General features: G+C 44.1%; 1 protein-coding gene across 1 annotated transcript in view; it reads right to left on the bottom strand.

Annotated features, from left to right (window-relative positions):
* Window positions 1–7,180: 7,180 nt before the first annotated feature.
* NTNG1 (netrin G1) overlaps window positions 7,181–25,407 on the bottom strand; it is a 309,029-nt gene continuing 290,802 nt past the window's right edge. The window contains exons 10-11 of the mRNA XM_077906996.1: window positions 7,971–8,208; window positions 7,181–7,418 (exon numbers count right to left, since the gene is read on the bottom strand). Of these exons, the coding sequence (XP_077763122.1) occupies window positions 7,181–7,418; window positions 7,971–8,208 (476 nt within the window). The remainder of the gene's footprint in view (window positions 7,419–7,970; window positions 8,209–25,407) is intronic.

Raw genomic sequence — 25,407 nt, 5'->3', positions numbered from 1 at the left:
GAATGTGTTCTGGTGTCATATATATATATATATATATATATATATATATATATATATATATATGTTTTTAAATGTTAGGACAAGTATGGAAAAGAAACAGTTTGAGCCATTTCCAGCAAAATGTCTGCAATAGAGAAATCAGAGTGAGTTGTACTTCTCGCAACCCTGACAACAGAATCAGAACTTACATCATTTCAGACATTTTCAGAATCATCATACTTCAGGGGACAGAACCTGACGAATGGAGAGGGATTGAAATCTAGAGGATGTGATAACATCTTCTAATAAGCAAGTCTCAAATCAACCCCCAACTGCTATCTGCCTTTAATGGAAGTAGCCCTCACTCATTATCAATAATGCAGGCATGTGATAGTACATGCAAATATGTTGTGTGCATTAAGATGAGAATTTACATGGAAATATGTACATATTAAAACCAAATGAAAAATGATATATATCCAATTGCCAGAGTTTATTTAATTGGAACTGATGGTGAAGTATGAGGCTTTTATTATAAACATTTTAATGCAAATATTTAAATTACTCAGGAACAGAGATTCTCCCAAGAATTTTATTTAGAACCCTTTAGGGAACTACCAATATCCTTTCAAACCCTGAAGAAAGGTTAACCCGAGGCCCCGGAGGATGTGAAGCTCCATTGGTCTACATGCTGCCATGAGAAATGCACCAAAGTCGCCAAGACCTTTGGATCATTTGTCACTCACATTACACTGCTGCTCTGGGCCATTTTCACTTTTACTTCACACCTGGCTTCTAGAACAACCATGCACAAGTTAAAATAGCTATCTACAAAAGGGAGTAGAGATGCCCTTAGCAGCTTAGGCAAGGTAAGGTGAGTATGACATGAATAAAGAGCTGATTGCTGGACAACACATGCTTTCAAATACTTTCATGTCATTTTCACTCATCACCTATCAACTATTTATTTATATATATATTTATTTATTTATAAAGATTTTTATTTATTTATTCATGAGAGAGAGAGAGAGGCAGACACATAGGCAGAGAGAGAAGCAGGCTCCCTGTGGGGGGCCCGATGCAGGACTCCATCCCAAGATCACAACCTGAGCCAAAGGCAGATGCTCAGCCACTGAGTCACCGAGGTGCCCCGACAATTTATTATTCAAAGGGAAGTTCCCTAGTTAGGGTAAATCTCAATCTTAGATTTTAGAGCAGTCATCCTTATACTTTTAGGCTTTTAAAAGCTAAAAAAAAAAAAAGAAAAAGAAAAAGAAAAGAAAGGAAAGGAAAGGAAAGGAAAGGAAAGGAAAGGAAAGGAAAGGGAAGGAAAGGAAAGCAAAGGAAAGGGGAAAGGAAAGAGGAAAGGAAAGGAGAGGAAAGGAAAGGAGAGGAAAGAGGAGAGGAAAGGAAAGGAAAGGAAAGGAAAGGAAAGGAAAGGAAAGGAAAGGAAAGGAAAGGAAAGGAAAGGATAATACGTCCTCTGCCCAGGAAAAAAAATTAATATATACACAAAACCTTACCCGTAATTTAAAGTACTTTACTGCTAGAATCCATCCACTGCCATCCCTGAATCTGGCTTGCAGTCTAGATGTAGAAAGAAATCCACTTTTAAGAGTCCCTTGCTATAATGTGTGCTGCTGGGTCTATTTGGCAGAATGAGAACCATTGATCAGAATGCATTTAGATGTGACTGCTTTCCCAATTATGAATTGTAATTACACAGGATGTAAACACGGGTTTAAGTGGTTGTAAAACTGCTCCAATGCTTGTCACACTATTAATTTAATAAACCAAATATTTAGCTGGGGTCTCCATAATTAGGCATCAACCAACTGAAGGATTCTTGCAAACGTCGACAATCCCATATTCGGCCCCATCTCCCCCCCACCCCCCACCTTCCACCCCAGGAGGGAGAAAAAGAGATGGGAAGTGATGACACTAATCTCTGCCTTTAGGTGTTTATCACACCATGAGAGCCGAAACAATTACTCAGGGCTTCACGGGGTAGGCACGACTGGTAAATTCCAACATGCTATTTCCTCGGAGAGTGTTTTCTTGCCGCGATTCACAGGGGCAGAGGGAAAACCATTCCCCCACAGGAGCGGCCCTCCTTCCCAGCACAAATACAAACGAACAAAAATGACATTATGTTCTTGCCTGCCTGGGGCAAAAAGAATCACCTATTCTTAACAGGACTTCAGGTGTGTGATTTTCTGCCATTTTCCTTCCTTTGTTAGATTAGAATGACTGCTCTTTGTGAGCGCAAAGCTGTAATGTGGTCCTATCAGGGCAGGGCGCTGGAGGATGCACACCCGGCACATTATGTCTTTAACGTACCTTGACACCTTCTTGCCAGGCAGGAATTGCAGAGTCTATGCAGACAGATGTAGGAGAGGTAGTAATTATTTTTTCTCTCTTCCAGTCAGTTTCCCCCCCCCCCATACAATTCATATTTCGCTAATTAGATAATAGTTAAAAGTGATGCCTCTGAAAAACTGGGACTATGTTAAGAAAATGGGTCTTATTTTTACTTCCAATTCTCTGCAGTTGGCTTCAGCCAGCCTAGCTACATCTTCAGTGTTAACATAATTAGGTCTCATGGAATAATGGCCCATTTTACCAGCTATCATTTCAGGTTAATAAAACCATCACATCATTTTAAATGTTACTACTCCATTTTAATTCATCCATCAATTAAAAACAGCTCTTGGGTGACGGGAGAAAGTAGAAGAAGGATTAGATGCCCGACTGTACAAATGTAAACACTCCCTAACATCACTGAAGTCTTCTCGATAGGCTTTTTCAGGACCCACTCTAAAAATGTGTTAGGAGCGGAATTTTTCTGCCACAATTGATCTCGAATAATTGCATATTAAAATATTAATATGACTTTTTCACAGAGGTTGTTTTCTCATCTAGCTAAATGCAATAATTTGATTTATACAAGGGATAGATCTGTTTCTTAGCTATTTGATTCTTCAGATGCAAATGAAAGATAGTATGTGAGTCACACCTTCCCAGGTGTTGTGAAGAGTAAAAGTTGTCCATGTTCCCAAGATTTTTGTGAAAATTCAAAATGTGATAGTTGGCATTCTTAATTCTTTCTGATATTATATTATGTTTGTGTGTAGTTTATGCCGGGATTTTGTCGGCATCTGTTTTAGGTAACCAAGGGGAAAGACTACCGTTAGTGGAAAAAAGTGAAAGTGTAGTTAAAAGCGAAAAGCTCTTCTCTATGGAACTGGCCCGAACTGTAGGACTATTTGTGCCAGATCAACATTTGATATTTCTTAGAAAGAAAATGGATTAGAATCTAGTCCTGATTTCCTGAGGCCAAGAAGGAATTGTTCACAGCCAGACATTTGAATCAAAACTCTGGGGATAGTCCTTACCTCATTCTTAATATATCATTTTCATTCTTATATATCATTTCATTTTTTCAGTCTTATAAAAGAATGTTTTTCATTCTTATATATCATTAAGGCTGTCTAGTTGGATTTTCAAAAAACAAAATTCCTACAAATTATTTATGTTGTCTAACATGTGGCTTGGTTGCTACCACCCTTCCCATCCTTACCAAGAAGATTGGGAATACACATGGCAGGGAAGGAACTCTAGATTTCTGAGGCTGAAGCTTCAAATTGCCCCAGATGGTAAGATACGTAGAGTCCCATAAGTAACAAATATATGGAACATGTAGTTCAAAGTTCCCACAGATGCTGTGCAAGCCTGTGAGCAGAGAAACTGTTGAACAGATGTTTTATTTAGTCTTCAGCAACAGGTGACGTATGACAACCCATATCCCATAGAGCACAGAGCACCCATTTCGGAGTATGGGGCCTTCACAGCCTAGTAATACTGGATCACTCAGGGTGGAGAGAGAAGGCGTTGGGACAAGAGATCTGACCTCCAGGTTGCCTCACAGCTGCCCTCTGTCCATCTCAAATTTCTTATAATCCGGTAAGGCCACCCGCAGCACAGGTCTGAGAAAAGGTGCGGGGAGCATTCAGTACAGGCCCGCGCCTTCTCCCAACCTGTGCCTTCCTGTTACCTGGGTGAGGGACCTGTGCCAACTTAGCGATTTAATTCAAGGGCACCTTGTGCAGTGTTCATGTCCGGGCAGATCCACTAGATGGGGGCCAAGACAAAAGTACCAACGGAAGCCCATGTGCCATATGGGGAAATAGTTAAAAGGTATACAGTAAGCTAACACGCTGTTGAATAAAATACGTTCCAATCTGCCACTTTGACACAAATGTTCTGGTGAGAATTGAAACCCAGGTATAGATTTACAATCCTAGCCTGCTCAGAGTTCTGTCCTGGCCCTTGGCCCCTGGCCCCTGGCCCCGAGGCAGCCCTGGTGTCTCCCTCCCACCCTGTAGCCCTTTCCTTCCAGTCCGAGCTCTGGTTTTCACTGCAAGGGGCTTCTTCTCGCCTGTGGGTGAATTCCCCAGTGTGCACTCCCGGGACCCCTTCACTAATCTACCCACACAGATTCACGGAGGGCCACCCCTTGCGCCCAGGGATGTGCAGTCCTGATGCCGCTTGCCTCTAGGAGGGGTGCACAAATGCCCTTTACGTGGGTGAAGGCCATCTGGGTAGGAAACACTAGATTTCCAACTACTAAGACCAAGTGAAAGGAGGGTCAAGATGGGCCCCTCTGAGCCAGGGCTCCTCTTTGCTGGGACTAAAGGGCTCCCTCTAGGCTGGTACAGGGTCAGAAACAAATCACTCCTGTATCAGAGCGGGGCAGTCTAATCACTGTCTTAGAAAGAGCGAACCTATATTAGCTGGTTCTATATTAGCTATTCTATATTAGCTGAACCTTCAGACAAATTTTTTTAAAAGTTTTATGCTCATTAATGGTGTTGATGGAAGGATTATCTTTTTATTCTTGCGGGAAAGTTGACAACACAAGAGCTGGGACCTTGGTGTGTAAACAACTTCGTACCCACTTTTCACCCCGATCCTGTTCTCAAAGACATAGTCTGGGAGATGGAACCCGCTTTGCAAGAATGCTGGGAAGCAGCAGAGGAATAAAAATCCACTGAGTAGGGGTTTCTTCAAAGGAATAAACCCTTTAGAAGAATTTGAGAATCCAGATTAAAAAGAACATTTCATTTCCATTTGTTATATACCTAAAAGTGAATTTTTATTAAAAGCAGATCACATCACTTCAGGAAATTCAGAAAACTATATCTAAATACATGGAACGCAAGATATTCCTCATCAATTTAGATTCTTATAGCCTCATAAAGATAAAATGCAGATGAATTGATTTAGATCAAGCCTTCATTAAATTTTCGAATTAGCTTTTGGAATCCCATGTATTGCAATGTGCAGAGTCTGATTCCTGAGCATTGTGACAAAGCCATGAGTGGATAATGATAAAGTGCATCGTTGCTAGAAATAACACAGTCTGCCTTTGGTTTGTGCTAATAAACTATAAGACAACCTAAATTCCAATTTTAATATGAGAAATCCACCTCATTATAAGTAATCTCAAACTCTGTATGTTATCAGCATTTTCATGTGTATTCTTTGGTGAGTCTGAAATATAATTTGCTGTTTATGCTTCTAATGTAAATCTCCAATTTCTGGTTGGTCACTCTGGCACTAAGCCAGAGCTCTAATTTATTTCCATCTTCCCTTATTTCTTACATCAAAAGAGACTGTTGGTTTGAATAACAAACATTCAATCGACTTAGACGTGGGGTGGCAGGCAGCACAGGCATTACCTGTTTACCTTTTATTGCCTTTTTTGAATTGGCTTTTCTGGGAACAAAACCAATAAGACGTGATGTTCCTTCATCTAGTTTTTACCCAGGTTATTTATCAGAAGACACCCCCCATGGTGGGGTGAAGAGCTCAGCCTGGAAGCAGGCTTCCAACCTAACACTATCACGTAGGACTTCATTGTCCGAACGACCCTGGCCTGGGCTGACAACGTTGTTTTGGACTCCAAGGGATGCTGCCGCTAACACATCTGTAACCTGTCGGACAACAGCGTGCTGGGAACGGAGCACACACTCTTTGAGCCACTGCGAGACCTGGCAAGGGTTCCCCTGCACCCCTCCCCCCTTGCTGTCTTGCACAGTAATTGGCCTGATAAAAGGCAGAAACAATTTATTACGCCTTGGGTGGTACGTAAAACAAACTTTATTCTCAGGAACAGCAGTTATGCCTACTTGCTGCTGTAATATTTTGATATTTCCTCTAAATACGAAGTCTGAATATATTCAATCAAATTGCTAATCGCTCAATTTCCCTGCGACTTCCCTGGCTCTCCAGGTTGCCTCTCGTGAGTGTTACACGTAAACACTGTATTTGCAAAGATACATAGATCAGCATCCCTACAGTCACATGAGCACATCAATCTGTGAAAATAGCATGACTTAAAAATCAAAGTCTCTTAGTACTCTGCCAACAGGCTTTGGCATGATCTTGGCAATCACTTAGATTTTTTTTTTTTTTTTTTTTGCTGTTATAATTTTTCCCAAGTGGAAATAGTCTCATATTTTGCAGAAGTTGTCCAAGCTAGTGAACATCGATCCATCTTCCTGGGTACTAAAATCGCCAGCTGAATGTATTCAGTCCACATAGAAACCAGTAAAGGGAGAGTGGAACTGCTTGGTTGGCTGCTCCTCTCATCTTAAGAAATTGCAATACAAATTCCTGAAATCATTTATGCAGGAATTTTTATTCTTTAAATCTTCCAGTGTTAAAGCAACAAGAAAACACTTAGAATGTCCTTTGGTGGAATCTTATTACACTTGTTATATATGTAAACTGATATTCTTTGATGCCAGCACGATTCGTTGCCCTTACAGAGAAATCTCTGCACAATGAAACAAAACAGAACGAAAAAGAGGACAAAGTAAAATGTCAGTCTTTGCTGCTTCGAATTAGATACATTAACAGATTGTCTGGTAACACAAATTGGCAAGATTACAAAAAATCTACATCTTACAGTATTTCAAGAAAAATAACTTCATTTGAATACAAAAGGATAGATACACTTTCTTTTTGTTGTTGTTGTTGTTTCCTATAGCCACTCTTGGACGGTGGGTGTGTGCTCGCACTGGGGTGACTCAGTGCTGCTAAGATACACGGGGTATGACTGGCTTCAGCTTTTGGGGGGGCTGTTACACGTGTGCAATACTAACATCGGACAAAGAAATCTTTCAACCAACAAGGGTTACAGAGCAACGTTCACTAAAGCACAGGTTGGAGGGGGTTCGGGGCCGAAGCAGGCCAGTCTGGCAGCTGGTGGCCGGTGTCCTCCGGCCCCGGCGAAGAGCGCCCGGCCGGGGTGGGCGCCCGCGGGCTCGCAGTCGTGCAGGGCGTGCGCGGTCCTTCCAGGCCGCCCCGGGCCTCGCCGCTCGGGAGCGCGGCTGCCCACGCCGCCGGGTCCGCCCCGGACGCGCCGTCCACGCCTGGGGGATATGGCTTAGTCCACGTAGGCCTCCTGACTGTGCGCGGTGCTCCAGCGGGGCGGCGGGGTCCCCGTGGCGCCGGCAGGTGCCCGCGGGCGCTGGCCTCCCTGCCGCGGCGGTCGGGGTCCGGGGGGCGGGGTCCGAGTCCAAGTCCGGGTCCGGGTCCGGAGGGCGGGGTCCGAGTCCGGGTCCGGGTCTGGGTCCGGGGTCTGGGTCCGGGTCCGGGTCCGGGGTGGGGGGCTCCGGGGTGGGGTGGGGTCCGCGCCCAAGGGTGAGGTCCGGGATGGGTCCGGAGGGGGTGGTAGGTCCGGGTCTGGGTCCGGGGGTGGGGTGGGGTCGGGGTGGGGGGTGCGGGTCTGGGTCCGGGGTGGGATGGGGTCCGGGTTCGGGTCCGGGGGCGGGTCTCTGGGTCCGGGTCCTGGGTGGGGGTGGGGGGGTCCGGGGCAGGTCGGGGGTGGATGGGGTCCGGGGTGGGGGAGATCCGGGGGGTGGTCCGGGTCCGGGGTGGGTGGGGGCCCCGGGCCCCGGGCCCGGCCGGGTGGGGCGGCTCACAGCAGCGGGGGCCCGGCGGCGCGGAGCATCGCGGCCAGCAGCAGCAGCAGCAGCAGCGGGGGCGCGGGGCCGCGGGGCGGGCGGGCGGCGAGGCCGGCGCGGGAGCCGCATCCCGCGTCCTGGCAGCGCGGCTTCTCGCACAGGACGCCGGTGTAGGCGGCGGGGCACAGGCAGCGCACGTTGTTGTGGCACGTCCCCCCGTTCTGGCAGTGCAGGAGCTCGTTGTCGCAGACGTTCGCTGCAGGGCCGGGCCGCGGGGAGGACAAGCAGAAGCAATTTCAGGTCACCCGGTACATCACGGTTCCAGCTTAAAAAACAGGATCTCAGGGGGGCCGCTGTCCCCCCCGCCCCCCCGCCGCCCCCGCCCCAACTAAGCCGGTGACTCCCAGTTTCCAAGCCAATGTAGTTTGCTGCCTTTGTGGCTTATTTTTATGCTGCTTTGATCACATTTGTCCCTTTCGTAGACATTCTGGCTGCGACCTTGGACGCTGTCGTCGCCCGTTTCGGGCCACCGGGCACAAGGGAATGGGAAGCCCTGGTCGGCCAGGTGTCCTTCCTCCGTAGAAGTGGGGCCCGTTGGGGCCTCCTGCTTCTTTACAGGACAAGTGCCCGCTCCTAGAATGCGGGGTCTTAAAGCCAGATGGATGGTAGTTCCCACGCAAAGCAGTATTGCTAAAATGACCAAGAACCTCGGAAGGGGTGGGCCATTCTCCCTGCAGGTGCATGCGGGAAGGCAGAGCCAAAGGGGAAGCATGAGGGCGGGGGGGGGGGGGTAGGGGGGCAGAAGGGCGGGAAAGGGGCTGGGTGGACGACGGGGGGGGGCAGGGGGCGGGAGGGGGTAGATGGAGGGCAGGGGGAGGGCAGGGGAGGGCAGGGGGACTGGGGGGGGGGGCAGCATGCTCCAGGCAGGCGCAGCCACATCAGAAGAGAGAAAGTGGTTCCATGGGAGGAGAGTGAGGACGAGCACTCAGTCACATTTGCCCCTGACAAGCCTATCAGGATATTCATTGCCTTGTAAATGTGGGAAGTCGAGTCCAAGGTTACCTTGATTTCCCAGAATAATAAACAATGCGGTGATGAGACCCTGATTACCAGAATTTCACTATGTCCGTCAATTAATAGAATCGGTTTGAATAAATCAAGCAAGCAATTCCAGATACTAAAATTCATTCATGGTCCCTGTCATCTAATTTTCATCTCTAATAATTACTTATTTCAAAGTTCTGGTTATCCTCATTAAGTCCATGTCTCCTATTCTTTTAGATAATCAAGGTTTCACTGATTTAGCAGAATGTTAAATAGAACCCAGGGAAATTAAAATAACAACAAAGAGTAAAAGAGCCAAGAACACTTCCCAGCAACATATGCTGCTTAAGCACTTAATATATAGAACCACACTCTGGAGTGAGGGGTAGGGGCAGAGCAGAAAAGGTAGATTTTTATAAATTATAACATTTTTCATTTTTAAAGGATGTCATGGTTAAATTTCCCCAGGGGTACCACATGAATTAAACACACACACACATACACACGTGCACACACACACACTTAATATTACTATCAAGGTGCAAAGTATTAAAAAAATCTCCCAAGTAGTAATTCAATAGAGAATGTTACTTGTCCATTAATCATGTTCAGTAGTCATGTCACCTTCAAAAGACACTTCCTAGACACAAACGTGCCAATGCCCTGCGTGCAAATGAGCTGAGGAAAGATGGTAGTGGACGATCCCGGAGTTAATAACAAAGTGCCCTAAACGGGGCCTTGTTTTACCTTCTTCCACAATAATTCCTTGGCGACCTCTAAGACAGCTGCATAATGTATTGGTACAATTTTCAAAAGTACCCACACTTGCTGTCTGTAAATGTCAGAAGTGACTATTGAGGCCTACTACATCCTTCAGGCTCCAAATATTGACATACAAGGTGGTGTTCCAGAGGTTCTAATGATTATATAAGCTGTCTCTCAGTGGGTGGTAGAAATCTTGAATATTAGACCCAAATTATAGTATTTTATGCATCATGGTTAAAAATGTCAAGAGCTGTAGCTGTGAGGCAAAATCTCCAAGTGTAGAGTGGTTAAACTCCTGGTCAAAACCGGTTGTTGTTAATTTGAGAAACATATATAGGTTTTCAGCATATTTTGTTTTGCTTACACTTCAGGAAATATGCTTAATTGGGGTAACATGGAATAACTAGATCCAAATAACTGTTCCCATTTACAGTTAAAGATTCTCAGCATTTCTTGTTCCAGGCAGCACATTGCTGAATGGGATATTTCCTTTCATTTGGGCACTAGAGGTAGGAAAATATCTGTTCTATCAATATCGATAATTGCTTGCCTTGAATAATTGAGAAGAAATCAATAGTTAATTAAATATTGCTCCCCCTTTTTAAAAAAAAGCTATTTTTCTTCTTGGACTTGAATGTAAATCAGTTGTTGAACAGAGCTTTCTCTTTCTTTCTTTCTTTCTTTCTTTCTTTCTTTCTTTCTTTCTTTCTTTCTTTCTTTTTTTTTTTTCCAAGAAGCTGGTGATTAAGTTAAAATCCAATACCTTTCCTACATTTAAATAATCTGCTGTTGATGTTGGTGACTGTGAGAAATTCATTAACTATGCAAGGAACAGATATAACAAAAGGATTAATAATATCATGGGTTGGAGAACTACACTTTTTCTGCAAGAAATAAACAGAAAAATCAAATCTAGAATATATTTCATTATTTAGAATTCACTATAAGACTTTCTACATTTAGACTCCTGATTGTGCTATTCAACAAACACAGAACTTCCCTGTATGTACAGCGTTCTGTTGGGCTTATGTGCCAGAAGCACATCTGAACCTAGCTACGGATCCTACCTGCTATTCATGAATTCATCCTCCATCTTCATGTCTTTTTGAACCAGATTTGTGGTGCTTAATGAATAAACTAGGTGACTAACAAATATCACTGAGCTCTTCTTCAGCATAAGAAGCTTTGTACTAAACACCGTGAACAAATAACAAATGATAAAGCACGATCTCTGTTCTTATGGAGTTCAAGCCTGGTTGGCAAGATAAAATATATGCAAGAAATGATCTAATAGTAATTTCATTAGCATGCCTTTATCAATTCCATCCACCTCAGCCAACATCTGTTGTGTGCCGGGCACCCTGCTTGATTGTACGGCTGTAACTCTACCTGCCCTGAAGGAGCTCACAGTTTGGCAGAAAACAAAAAGAGCGCACATGCAGAAATAACTGTGATGCAAAAAAAGAGAATAAAAGACATATTTGCAAAATGCTAGGGGAACTGAGATGCTGGTGTAAATAATCATTTGGGGGAAGATTAGAAAAGACGATGGGAAGGAGATTATGTTCGAACAATGGTGCACTCCAGGCAGATACTGGTAGAAGGGGCGTCATGGTTGGGGAGACTGTATGAGCACAGACAAAGAGACGTGCAGGGGCAGAGTGCTGCTTATTATGCCACTGTCTCTCAACTCTCAATCCACCCTTCCTTCTGCAAGCTGGCTCCTGGCTTCCACTGACAGGGGCCACTAGAGGCACAAGAGATGGTGAAGGGATTTCCTTTTACCCATTTGATGGCTCTTCCTAACAGTGTCACTCGATGATGGCAGTATAGCAGCATTTGGTCCCCATGTGTAGCTTTATTCAGAACCAGCTTTATTCTCACCCTTGGAAGTTTCCTTCCTACGCCAACTCAGCAGCATTCCTTCCCTGGATGTTCAAGCTCAGCTCTGAGGGGCCCTGCCCAGGTTTCAGAGGTACCAGCCAGCACCCCGGCACTATGTCTTCTCAGAGATGCAGGTCCCATATCTGTGGGGTCTCCCCTCCGTCCTGTTAGTTTCTAATCACCCATCCTCTTTCCTATTTTCCCTCTGCCCAGGAGTAGTGCTGCTCCCTGCTTACACAGTTACTAACTCTACAAGAGGGACTACAGTGTCCTCTTATCATTTCTAAATTCCAAAACACCTGCTTAATTGCTCTCTCAGGTTTTCTGACAAGGGCCTGAGGGAGAGACACATGGAACACACTAGCAAGTGGACTGGTGTGGCTGGAGCGTTGGATGTACAACAAGGCAAATGGAGACCAGAGAGGCAGGCTGCCGTCTGGTTATGTAGGTTCTACATAACACACACCACAGAGTTTATTTAGACAATAGGCAACGGGAAGTGGCCAGAGACCTATGTGTGGGTGGTGTTTTAATGGGGAGAAAAACAGGTGAGGCTTGGCCAGAGGAAGGACAGACTGGAGGCGAGGAGCCTGGATGCTTCAACAGAATGGGCTTGGTCTGGTTAGAGCAATGGGGAGAGAGAGGGGATAGATTTGGATGGAGGTGGTTTGAAGTGGATACAAGAGATTCTGAGGTTCCTGTTTTCGGTATTTGGATCCATCAAAATATAATTTATTAAGAAAAGTAGTTGGAGGAAGACTTTGATCAGGGAAGAAAATGCACCTTTTTGGACCTAATGACTTTGAGGGGTCTGTAGGCTCTTCTTCTGGGCTCTTTTTCTTAGTTAGAAAAACTAGTTAATCATTCAGGAGGTAGGTCATCGTGGAGATGCAGGTTTGGAGCAGGAGTGATGTTGGTCGTTGTTACAAAAAGTGAAGTGAAGAGTACAGAAGACCCAATCTTGGTAGAATATAGAGTAAGGACAAATGAAGGCTCCAGATAGAACACTGAAGAATGTCAGCATTTAGGCCACTGGAAGTGAATGAAAAGCCCTCATGAAGGGTCCTGAGAATAAAAGGTATCAACAAGATGCAGTGATCATATGAGGGGATAAAATCAGTCTTAGAAGTCTTCCTGCAGTGAGTGACTATATCTAGGGATAAATAAACAGACTGGGAGAGTGTGAGAGGAAGGGTGGCACATGAATTTGGGTGAAGGAAATTACAAAATAGGCATTACATGTTCTTGACTGAATCTGACAGAAGGGATTTTGGAATAGTTAAAACAAGGTTTGGAGAAATTTAAGGAATAAACATTTAACAGAGGTCTTTGGTTGTCAGTCTAAGGTAGCGCTTTTCAACAGTGGATGTTTTTGTCTCCCAGGGGACATTTGACAATGTCTGCAGACATTTGGTTGTCACACCTCAGGGGAGGGCATGCTATTGGCTTCTGGTAGACAGAAGCCAGGGATGCTGCTAAATATCCTGCAATGTACAGGACAGCCCCCTACAACAAAGAAAAATCCCTCTTCAATTAATGTTCATGGCAAAATGATGACGTTCTGGATCAGGGTATCAGCCATAACAATGAAGAGGAACAATTGTCCTTATGTATACTGGGCAAAGGGCACTGAAGATGTCTTGGTGATTGCAGATCACAGAGAGGTAGTGAGTTTTTTGGTGCAGAGCCATGGGAATCAGAGGCAACTGTAAGTCCTTGAAGTTGAAATAGAAGAGTGGAGTGAGTATCCTTGGAGCGGAAGAACTACAGAAGGGTGGGATTTAAGACACACCTGTTAGCACTGCTAAGAACCAAAGAATAGGAGGGAGGAACCAAAACCACCAAAACCACCCTCGCCGTGTAATTTGCTCTACCTTGCTCTGTGAGGAACAGTAAAATCAGGGCTTGGGGAAACTCCAGAAACTAGATGAGTTCTAGATGAGGAAACTGAAAACAATTTAGGGAAGAATGTGGGCTAGAGTCAGGGCTCCTGATTTACAGATTAGTGCTCTTTACATAGGAGACACATTCAGAGAAACCCAGGAAACGGAGGGGTGCAGTGTGTGTCCCAGGCTCCTCAAGACGCTACAGGCCACGTCTGCAGTCCTCGGCGGGTTGCCGGGTGTCCTGGCCGGCTCGCCGGCCTGCATACCGCCCTGTGACGGAGCCGTATGTGTCGGTAGCATCAAGTCTCCCATCTTCCAGACTTCTACTGCATTTGGGCGGAGCTCTAAATACCCATCAGCTCATGCAGAAGATGTGACCCCAAACACCAAAGGCCCAGGTTGGGAATAGCGAATGTGTTGGATAAGCTGTCCGTCCCCCTCCCCTAGGCAGAAGGCACAGCTACCTACCACGGCAGTCATGGATTGGGGTGCCATGGATCGCCTTCAGGATTCCTCGCAGCGGAAGGTTTCGGGCATCCTCCACCAGCTGATAGAACCAGCACAGGGATAAACACCACTTACAATCCTGGCCCTAACCCCATGTCACTGGCAGGTCACTGCAGGTTAAAAATCCAACCAGGGATTGCTACCCAACACACACCTTGCCGTTATCACCTCCTTAACTTCCTTCTGTGTGGATTCATCTCAAACTGGAAGCTCTGACCTTATTCGGGGAAGTGTTTACATTAAACATGTCCTTATTCTTTCTTCATTGCTATTGACAACCTAAGAGGGTGCTATCTCAGCAAACAGGGAAGGTTTGTCTTTAGCTCCCTTCTGCAATGCTTGACCTTGTATCGGATGCAAATTGTTATTTGCTAGACGCTATTATTTTTATTATGATAAAATATCCTTAGATACCAGAAACGCTGATCCCACTTTGGTACTAGCTTGACCATATTCTAACGGATACTTTTACCATTGATAAAAATAATTCACTCACGATGTGTCCAATATCACACCATATAACCTATAACCCCCCGAAGCTTCAATATTAGAAATGCTTTCAAATGGAGCGACCGAAATGATCTGTGGCCCCTGATAGACAAGGTTAGAGTATTAATGTTAGACCCAAACAGTTATGCGGCTAAAAGATGAAGTGTGGAATCCTGGTGGAAAGGCTGTATTTGGCAAGGTGTTATAATAGCTCCGATCACAGCTTCAGTAAGCAAGCCACAATAGTAGATAAATAAGCTTCCGTAGTTGCTATGAGTTTATAAAAACACTCAGAATTTTCAAAGTAAAAAAATAGGAATGAGCAGCATTTCTTCCTCCCTGTTTCACTTCTTGTCTTTCCTCTGGCTTCGATAATGAGCCACAGGGATGTAGCTAAATTATTCAATTCTCTAACTGTTTTTTTTGTAGGTTCCTTGATTGTCATACAAGTTCCCTCTTCCCAAGCTGCAATCTCTTATCAAAATGTGAATGATGGGGCCTTGATTCCCCTTTCCCTCTGTTCGTCCTTTCTGGAAGGTATGGAAAGGTGGATAAAGGCGGGGACCCCTATGCTCAAAATGGGCACCAGCCAGCACTTAGTGTTGCTGATTGTTCTCTTCTTTTTTTCTTTGGTGACCTGAAGGGTCACTTATTTCCGTTATGGTCACGATGATCTATGACATTACAAAAGGGAAGTTTTCTTTTCTGTGTTTGGGTCTTGTTCAAAGCCATACATTTGGGTTCGCCCTGTCAGTGAGCTGCTATGCTTGAGCAATGCTGGGTCTGTATTTATAGACTTGAAAGTTTCTCTTTTTGGCTTTGTCTCAGGCACTTCAAGGGATCGATGCAATGCGTTGCCATGGCAGCCTTCCTTGATGGTTGTATTAATAAAGTGACCTCTACCTTCACCACCTGAAACAAGCCCAGGATTGCCAGGAGAAAGATGTTCCAAATTGTTCCCGTCCTTTTCAAAGAAACGTCAAAGAGTGAATAACCTCTACCAAACAGGCTAATAACAAAGGCATATGTCCAACATTCAGTTCTGATTTTGGCATTTGAGATTTTGTGGCAGGGAGATAAAGAGCTATGATTATGACCCATTTATTCAGCCCTGGTTGTGAGCCGTGAGATATGAAACCGAGCCTACAGGTTAGCTCCCGGGGTACGGAAGACTCTTTGAGGACCGGTGTCTAATTGCCTCTTTTGAATTCTGGGTACACTAACTGCATTTCCCCCCATCTTTTCTCACTTACGTCTGGCCGTGACTCATGACATGGAACAGTGGAGAAAACACTGATTACGAGTCATGAAACCTGGGTTCTAGTTCTGACCAGCCGTTGCTTTGCTGTAAGGCCTTGGGCAAGTCATGCAGCCACTTGTTAGCATCTGCTGATCTGTCTCTCCGCCATACAAGCAGGCAGTGTCCTAGACGATGGGCACGTAGTGGGAGCCAGGCGGACAGTGCAGCCGCTTCTGTGGACCTCGCATTCTAAAGACAGCTAGACAGTTAGGGAAAGAGTTGGAAGTAGGTATTTTCTAAAGTTCTCTTGGACTTTACAATTCTTGTGCATGTTTTTCATGGAGAGCCTATTGTCTTAAGAGGCAAAGAATGAGGCATTCCTCCTCTTTGTCATCAAATACGTGATGAGTATCATGAGTCCTGGTGATGACTCAGGTGGCTGTTTTGCCTTGGCCGGTTTTGCCCAGCAGTCTTACCTGGTGCCCCATGGAGCAGACATAGTTTTTTGCCTGATTTGTACTAAAAGTATGAGGTGATGTCAAGGGAATGAGGTAAAGAGAACTTGTGACTCAAGTCGGGTCTCTGTAGTTCATGGTCCCCATGAACTTGGGGAAATCCTTTCACCTCTTTGTGCCTCTCTTTCCTTACTTCTGAAGCAAGAATAGTAATGCCTGTCCTGCAGTTATTGGGCACCTCAAGATGAATTAGGTGGAGGTGTTTTAAAAAATAGAAAACACAGCCTAAGTGTACTTTGCTAATGTTCAACACCTCCCCGCAGACCCCAGTGCTAGAAGCCCAGGGTGGAAGAGTGAGGTTCTTGTTTCTAACCCTGCCAGACAAGGAATTCATCACTATCTATCCAATTCAAGGTGCTCAAGTGAAAACGGAGGCCAATGTCCTCCCTCAAAGACAGCATCTGTGTATGTCCTCTGCGGGTACGAATCTTGAGGTGGCATGGGGTCAAACACGCAGTGCTTGAATATTTGTATTCAGCTGTCGTGTCCTCCACAAGGTTTTGCAAGGTTGGCTTGGATAGGCAGCGCCTGTCTTCTCAAAGGTGACTCGTGTCCTCTCACTCAGTGTGCATTCTCCTTTACTGATCAGCGGACAGAAGGCGTGCACTCAGGGTAGTGGGGGTGGGGAGCACTACCCCGCAGCCCCGCTTTAGCTCCTGCTTTGGTGAGGCAGGGCAGAGGTACAGAGGCAAACAGGATCTAGACTCCAACTTGGAAGCCATCAGTTGGAAACATCCTTGCCCTCCTGCTCTCAAGCTATGCTGCTGTCTGTGTCTATATCCATCTGGGGAAAGTGGTGCTGGTGGCATGATTCCCGTGTGACAGCATCCAGCCGACTTGGTGTCAGTGTAATGAGGCCAAGGAGCAGAGCTGAAGGGGCTGTAGGGAACAATGTGGGAGCTGTCAGCTGGGTGGTCAGACACATGTGAGTAATCAAGTACAGCAGTTCTGACAAGAGAGAAGCCATTCTATTCATATTCCTCTATTCTCAAAGCACTGATTATGTGAGTGACACTTGCTCTTGTCCAGTCAAAGGAAACACTACTCGAAACGTCATTAAAAACAAAGCCACGTTCATTTTGAAGGAGCCTATGTTTGCAGTAGGCAGAAACCAAGCTAGCCTGAGAGAAATAACAGGTGGCTCAAATGAAGGGACAGGAAAGCAGTGCCCAAATACTCCAAAGTTTTCAGCTTTTGCAACCTTAAAAAAAAGCCTTTGCTTATGTTTAGAAAGGATGAATTCACCGAGAATCCCACACAGCCAAAGGCTGGGCATCTTTTCCCAAAGCGATCATTAGTGATGTATTGAAATCCTATTAAGGTCAACACCTTCCGACACAGGCACAGGCAAGTGCTCATAAAAACGGTGCTGAGGAATCGTGGAGTTTCTCATCTGGTATCAGAAAATGCACTTGTCTAGTTTAATAAACAGGTGCGGCCTCTACTCTTTTGCCCGAGGTGAAAGATGGTGCTCGTTGGAAGGCTTAGTCACACACGATGCAGCACACACATCAAGGTATCAGTCAGTGTTTCAGTGTGTATGACACTATATCAGGAGGAAAAGCAGCCCAAGTGTTTATCCAGCACGATCCCCCAAAGTACAGACATGCACCTCTACGCATGCCTCATGCCGTACAGACCTGGGAAGTGCTGGGACAACCGCACCCAAATGCCACCAGTGTTGAGCTCTGGCTGGTGGGAGTGCAGGTGGTCTTAGTAATTTTAATTTCCATCTTTATGCTTTTTACTTTTTCCAAGTGGCCAAGAATAAATAGGTAGCCCTTTGAAGATATTAAAAATGTCAGTAGAAAGAACTGTTGTTACTTGAGAAAATAAAAGGCATGTTTTACCGAGATGGTCAAGGTGATGCAAGTAAGAAATGATCCATGTGACCAAATTTTACCATCTTTCAGTATTTGTGCCATTCATATATATTACTAGTCAAACTCCCAGTTATCTTAAATGTCTACAAAAATGATCCCCGAATATGTTCCCTAACTGGGATTTAAAGATAAACTTGAAACCACACCCCCCCACACACACCTCCACACACACAATCTCAGGAAAGACAGAAGAGTTCCTGCACAATCCTGTAATCCTGAGGAAGCCCCAGACACTGGGACTCCTTGCCTTACGGAAGACTGCCCAGCGTCAGGTGTGGCTGGAAGCAGCAGAGCCTCTGAGCTAAAGGGATTCGTAGTCCGAGGGCCCGCCTAGTGTGAACTGGTAGAGAGGATGCGGGGCGGATGGACGTCTTACACCCGCAGGTCCCAGGAGGACTGGGCTGGAATTTCTGCCCACCATTCCCGTAGGGGCTCTGAGGCTGGCCTCACTGCCCTGAGAGAACCCACTGCAAGCAGCTCGAGTCTGCAGGAGACCCTACGTGCCTGTGCCGCGTCTGACCTGCTCATCGTGGCTGCAGAGTCCTACTGAGAACTGTCCCTGGGACCAAACTGATACCCAAATAAATTATTCACTCAACATGCAGATAAAATACGTCTTTTGTTCTCTGCCTTTTTCTGAACGGTGGGCATGTGCCTATTACTTGTAGATGGTCCAGGAGGTCGGTAGGTGGGAATGGACACACATGGACAGGCTGGAGAGTGGGAAGTGAGGGAGCAGTCCGATGGCCTCATCTCACTCCTGAGCACGAGGAGGCGGAGGTAAGGTGAGATCCTGAGGGCAGGGGTGAAATGCCTGGCAGGGAAAGGGAGAGGAAGCTAACAGGGGACACGGGAAGGAGTGGCGGCCACCAGGCCGCAGCAGCCCAGCTCCTCCACCAAGGCTTGTCAGGCCTTCGACACCTGCTCTCCCCATGGGGAGCTCCAGCAGGAAGGGAACGGGGACTTGGCTGGGTTTCTTCCTTCAAAGATACACTATGTACCTGGGGAAGGGGGGCAGGGAGGGGAAGAAGCAAGAGGGGCCAGCTGAGCCGGGGGACCAGAAGCACCCCCTCCATTTTTCATCAGGCAAAATGTATTAGCTCTTACACTCTTGGCATGTCGGCCACATGGAGGTGGAAAAGACCGGGCCCTGAAGGAGACTAGTGACTTTTTTTTTTTTAAATTGGAAGATAACCAGTTAAATTCAGAACATAGGCTAAAGGAAAAATCCAGATGGAATCGAAATGGAGGGATGGAGGCGAAAGACCACCAAAGAAGAATGCAGGTAGAAAGAGTTGGTGTTCTTTGACATGACATGGGACTCATGAGTGACAGTCCGTGTAGCCAAAGGCAAATCTGTGAAACAGGCACATTCTGAGGGGGAGGGAGAGCAATGCTACAGGCCTTTGATACTTGGCCTTAGGAATCTGAGTACCTGTGACTGAAAGGAGATAATTGTGTCATTAATTCACTTTTTTTTTTTTTTTTTTTGAGACAGAATTTCAATGGCTTGGAGAACTGTGTAAAACTAAAATATAATTTGAGGTTCCTGTTTGTCAAGCTATAGCTAAAATGTCTCCTTAGAGACTTAATTTTTCCTATATATACTTGGCAGGAGTGTTCTAAATATGGTCTAAGCCCTCTTAGGATTTTTAAACAGCAGGGATATTTAAGTTATGACAAATAGTTTCTGAAATCACACAGCAGTAACTTTTCTTAATGATTTTTTTTTCCCCGGGAATCACTGTAATTCACTCTTGTCTGTTGTGGCCTTGCTGTCACCACAACTACCTCCTGACAATGTCGAACCAAGTCTTGGGAGGTGATTTTATAATAGGATGAAACAAAGCCATTTCCCTGTTAATGCCAATGTCAAGGCAAAATGAATCGGTGTCAATAAATTCAAGGTGAGGAAAACAACATTATGGAATCAAGAGAATGTGCAAAATGATGACGAGTCATTTAGGGATGCCAAACTCCAAGTAAAAATGACTGCTAATTTTCAAAAATGTATTCGCTACCGCACCAGGGACCAAACACTTGATTAAGTGCTCCAAAATACATCAGCAAGGTTCAGGAGGGACAAGTCATAAGGCCTACCTTTTCAATAAAGTCGATGGTGACCCATTGCAACTCACATTGTCCTTTCTCATTGATACATTCCTGAGACATCCAATATTTGAACTGCAAGATGTGGTGTTTTACTGCTTACCGTGGTGGTGTCGAGGAGCCTGGGTTCAAATACTGACATCACCACTCATGGCTGAATCTGAGTCTCTCTTTTTTCATCTGTAACAGAGGCCATCTCAGAGATGTCGTGAGCATGAGGGATCATTCAGCTCAATGATTATTATTAAGAGTGCTGTAAGTGTGGGCACTGCTCAGTGTCCTGCGATAAAAAGCCAGACTGGGAGAGCCACAGAAATGGTGTTTATGTTCATGAATTTACGTCTCTTTGGAGAACATAACTTCACACAGGGTATGCTCTTGTGTCTTCTGGTTCACTTTCATTGTTAATAATTTCTAGCTTCTTTGGGGCTTAATAAATACTTGCCAATTTGAAAAACAATCCTCTTTCACACTTACGGTTCCTTACATAGGAAAAACAACGGCTTACCTGTCGGGAAGAAGATCTATTTACTCATTTTTCTTTAATGAAGAGGAAAAACATAAAAGCCGCTTATTGAGGAAAACATTTAGCTAAGACAGGGATGCTAGACAAGCTCATGAGTGACTTAAATAATTTTATGCAACACAGCTTTTACTAAAACTAGACTTCAAACATGAAGCAGAAGGAAAAGGTACTTAGTTCTTTTTTAATATCCAAAGGAACTTTTTCTAATTGGTTAAGAAAATGGTGTAGGAATGAGAACAAATCCAGAGTAGGTGACCTGAAGAGGGGGAATAGAGTCACTGCAGGCATAGAGAAGGATGTTTTAAGGCTTCTCCTAAGAAAAGCACAGCTGTTGTGTCTTGGGAGAGAGGTGAGCTAGTCAGCCCAAAAGCAAGAGGCTAGCGAACAACGTGTAGAAGCTGTGCCTCCCGGGGCTTTCAGATCCAGCGGCAGAAAGAAAAAACAAGTAGGAATTGGTTTGGATGCAATTGAGAGGCTGTGAACATTATTTAAAACACAGTGAAAAGATGTTAGCCCTCCCTTTGAAGCTCACTAAGGTGTACCCAACGTTAGACCAGGCAGGCATGAACAAGATTTGGGTGGGCTGGTTAAAGAGAAATCGCACAACTGGCTTTGAAATATCTTGTTCTGACACATTTCACTTTCTTCAACATTCCTTTTTCTTATTTTTGAATACACATGCTTTTATATTAATGAGTTATTCTAGGATATAAACCCACAAAGATAAGGATCTGGGCTGTTTCGTTCCTTGCTGCAGTGCAATGCCTACAACAGGGCCTGGTACAAGATTGTAGTCAATGAATATCTGAGCATTCTTGAGTGAGTGAATACATGAATTTTATAGAAAAGAATCACATATTTCATACTCATTGCTTCCTTTCTACTTCGAAAATACCTTCCCACTGTGTCTTTTCTCTCTCCCAAAATCAAATGCGCAGGAATGGCCAGATTGAGTTTCTCACAGAGCTTATACAATACCTCTCACTCATTGGATAATTTTGTAGTCAGAATCCCCCACGACGTGCTGAGAATCTCCTCGTTGTCTGCTTTTACTGCACAACATAAACTTTCCAATCTTGGCTAATCTACTTATGGTCTTAAACGTGTGCGCACACACATACGCACACAAATAAAAGTATCATTAAGATACCTTTGCATATGTCATCTTGCCAAATATTTCCACTAACCTGGCAGGACAGATTATTATTATTATTATTATTATTATTATTATTATTATTATTATTATTATTTCCTTTTTGTGGGAGATGTGTGGTTTTACCAAAGCCCTACCAGCAACCCAGCAGCAGAGACAGGACTAGAACTTGGGCTTCTCTGACCCCAAGTACCATTGGTCCATTCTGGCTTTGTGCCCTTTAGCTGCTACATACTGCTCCCTGAATCAGAGCCCCTGCTCCTGGTGTGTCCTTCCCTAAACTCCCCACTCAGCCGTAGAAATCCAGCTCATGGAAAACGCCTACCATGAAGATTTCTCTGACTGTTCCAGCCTTCAGACACCAGTCCTGTTTTTGAAGACAGATATAGATCTAGGCATAGGTATGAATGTGGATACAATTTGAACAGCGTGGATTTAAACCCTGATTCTACCAAATACTTGCTGGGTGATCTCATGAAATCACTCAACCAATCTTCATTTCATTCATAAAATGCAGATCATTTAATACCTGGTATCCACTTCAGAGGACTGTTACGTAGATTAAATAGATTAGTACATACAAGGCAACCACAACTGTACCTGACACACAGAAAGTCCTTCGGTAAATGTCAAAGTTTATGTGACTCTTCAAAACCTACCACAGACACTCCTTCTCCATATGCATTTTTTTGTCTCCTCCATGAAAACTTGAAATTTGAGGGGAAGGCAGTGGCTTGCCTCTTTTCATCATCTGCACTAAGTAGCATGGTGCTTTGTTCAGAGCGGGCAGTCTCTAAACATTATTTCTTGAGGGTGGTGGGCATCTCTTATCTTTGTATCTTCTGACATCTCTTTTATTTTTGTGTTGTAAGCGTCTATTTATTGCCTGCTACATACCAGGAGATTCTTCAGGGTGGTTTTCTCCGAGCGATCTGTGCATTCCTAAGATGATGCAAGGGTTAAATCATTCCTGAGACTAAAATTGAAAATAATCTGAGTTTCAACACTGACTCCAAGTAGTAGTTTTAGTCATGTCCCTTTCCTTAGTAGCTTTTAATACCTTTTGCTTCTGTTTCTTTTAATTCTTTGGAGAAAAGGGGAACAGCGAGGAGAGAGGGGCAAGGGAATTGTGGGGTTCGGTTGATCTAGAGAGAACTATACACATAGAACTCTCCAGAGATGCTGCGCTGGTCCTTCTCAGGGCGGGGGTGGAAGGTCTTCAGCTCTGCTTGTTTGGGAGTACAGACCACATTTAAAGTTTAAAGCCTTCAAAATCTTAAATTAAAACTATATCTTAGATTTAGCTTCTATCATGGCTATTTTATTCCAAGGACCAGAGGATGAATAAATCTCATGTATACCCTATAAAAGAGTGTGCAAAAGGGTGAACAGGGTTTTGCACTCTACAAATTCAACTTTTCTGACTTCTCCTGAGGCCAAAGCTAAGACTCTGACTCAAACAAACATGTTTCTTGTCACCGGCTGTGTTGCTTGGTTTGCTGTGTGATCCTATATGGATCACTCTATCTCTTTTTATCTTCCAGGGTTTTAATTGTGTTGTACCAGTTGATCCATGTAGGTCTCTTGATTAATCTAAAGTCCTTTGCTCCCATCCCCCCCCTTTCCCTGGGTTCCTGCTACCTGTCACTGCTACATTAGACCTTTCATCTGTGTCCAAGTCACTCATTTCCATGCATTGCTTGCTTTCTATATTAGGTGCCCTTAACTAGTCACATCTTCTGAATATCACTCCAGTCTATTAGAATGTTTCAGGCAGGTCTCCGACCTGTTCAATCAGGCAATTCCTTTGTGCTAATGATGTTGTTGGTTATAAATCTTTATGCTTGTCAGATCCCCCTACAATGTTTAAATGCTCTAATACCTTTGTATGCCTATGGCTGGCTTGGCTTCAGCAAGACAAAACAGGGCAGTTTATTCACAGGTTGCAAAGAAAGATAAGATTCACAAGGGTAAGGAGTGGGCAACAGAGGTTTTCTGACAATTTAATAATTTTTCAATTTTCTTTTAATCTAATGCTTAAATATCTAAAAATGTCTTAATATTAAGGATTATTATAATACTATTTTATTTTAATTCATCAATTCTATTTTGTGGGAATAAATATAAAAAAGAAAACCACCAAAGAAACAAAGGTACCATGAACTGAAATTGTCTATTTTCTAGTATTAGAAAAAGAATAACTAATAAGATGAAAGTTTATGATGAAGAATTATGCCCAAATATCAAGATAAATGAGTTTGTATGATCAAGGTATAAATTACATGATATAGATTTATTTTACAATGCTACCATCAATGGATCCTTAGCTATACTGCCAAGAGCAATACTGTGAGAATAATGTGAAAAGACTGACCACATGAAAAAGCAAAAGATATTCAGTGATTTCCAACCTTCATTAGTTTACTTTCTAAGAAGCACATAATGAATTCACATTGATGATGGGCCCTTGCCTGATAACATCAAAAGGAATGATCAATGCAAGCTAACTGGGTTGGGAATTTAGCTCAGGACCTTCTGGACTGGAGACCAGTCGAAGAATAAATGAAGACCTGAGTTGGCTGGCATGAGGGAAAGTGAGAGTGAAACTTGATTTCCTTTTTTTTTTTTTTTAATGGATCTGAGAGATAACCGGAAGTCACCTGGTAAAGTTTGTCTCTAACCCACTCTTTAGGAGAAAGAGGAAAGGCTGTGATGTCATACAAAGCTGGCTCAAATCTTGGCTCTTGAACTCACTAGGTGTGAGAACTTGGCAGGGCAATTTCCTCCCCTCAACCTTCCACATCTGTAAAACAGGCACATGTTCCTAGCAGAGTACTTCTGAAGGTGCAATTAGGTACTGCATATAAAAAGCTTACCAATAAATGGTAACTATTTTGATTACAGAGAAGTCTAAATGAGATACAATTGTCTATGAAACATCTGTCCAGTGGCAAGTGTTTCCTAAATGTTAGTTCCTCTTCTCCTTTTAAGAAATTAAAAAAAAAAATCTCTATGTAGTCCCTTTTCCTGTTTGGTAACTAAAAGGAAAAGCACATGTTGATATGTCATTTTATGTGTCACTTGGTGCAGAAGGGATGGGGTGGGGTAGAGAAGGGGGTTTAGTTGAACCACAATAATGACAAAAGCTAACATTTATTTATTGAGCACTTAATCTGTGTCAGGCATTATGCATCAATTTATTTAATCCTTTTAACAATCTTATAAGATAGGAATTCTATCCTTATAGTCTTATTATAGATTAAGAAACAAACACCCAGGGAAGGTAAATAATGAGTCTAAAGTCACATAGGTAGTGGGTGGTAGAGCCTGGGATCCCACCCAGTTCTGGGGACTTGGCCACTTTGTTTGGCTGCTCTGCTTTACACTCCTATGCTGGAATGCTATCACTGCTACTACTTCTGCCCCTGTTTCCTTCTCTACCAAACAAAACCAG

This window comes from Canis aureus, chromosome 8, assembly GCF_053574225.1.
Source record: "Canis aureus isolate CA01 chromosome 8, VMU_Caureus_v.1.0, whole genome shotgun sequence".
Classification (NCBI taxonomy): domain Eukaryota; kingdom Metazoa; phylum Chordata; class Mammalia; order Carnivora; family Canidae; genus Canis; species Canis aureus.
Note: the sequence above shows the minus strand (reverse complement) of the source record. Positions and strands in the feature narration are given on the sequence as shown.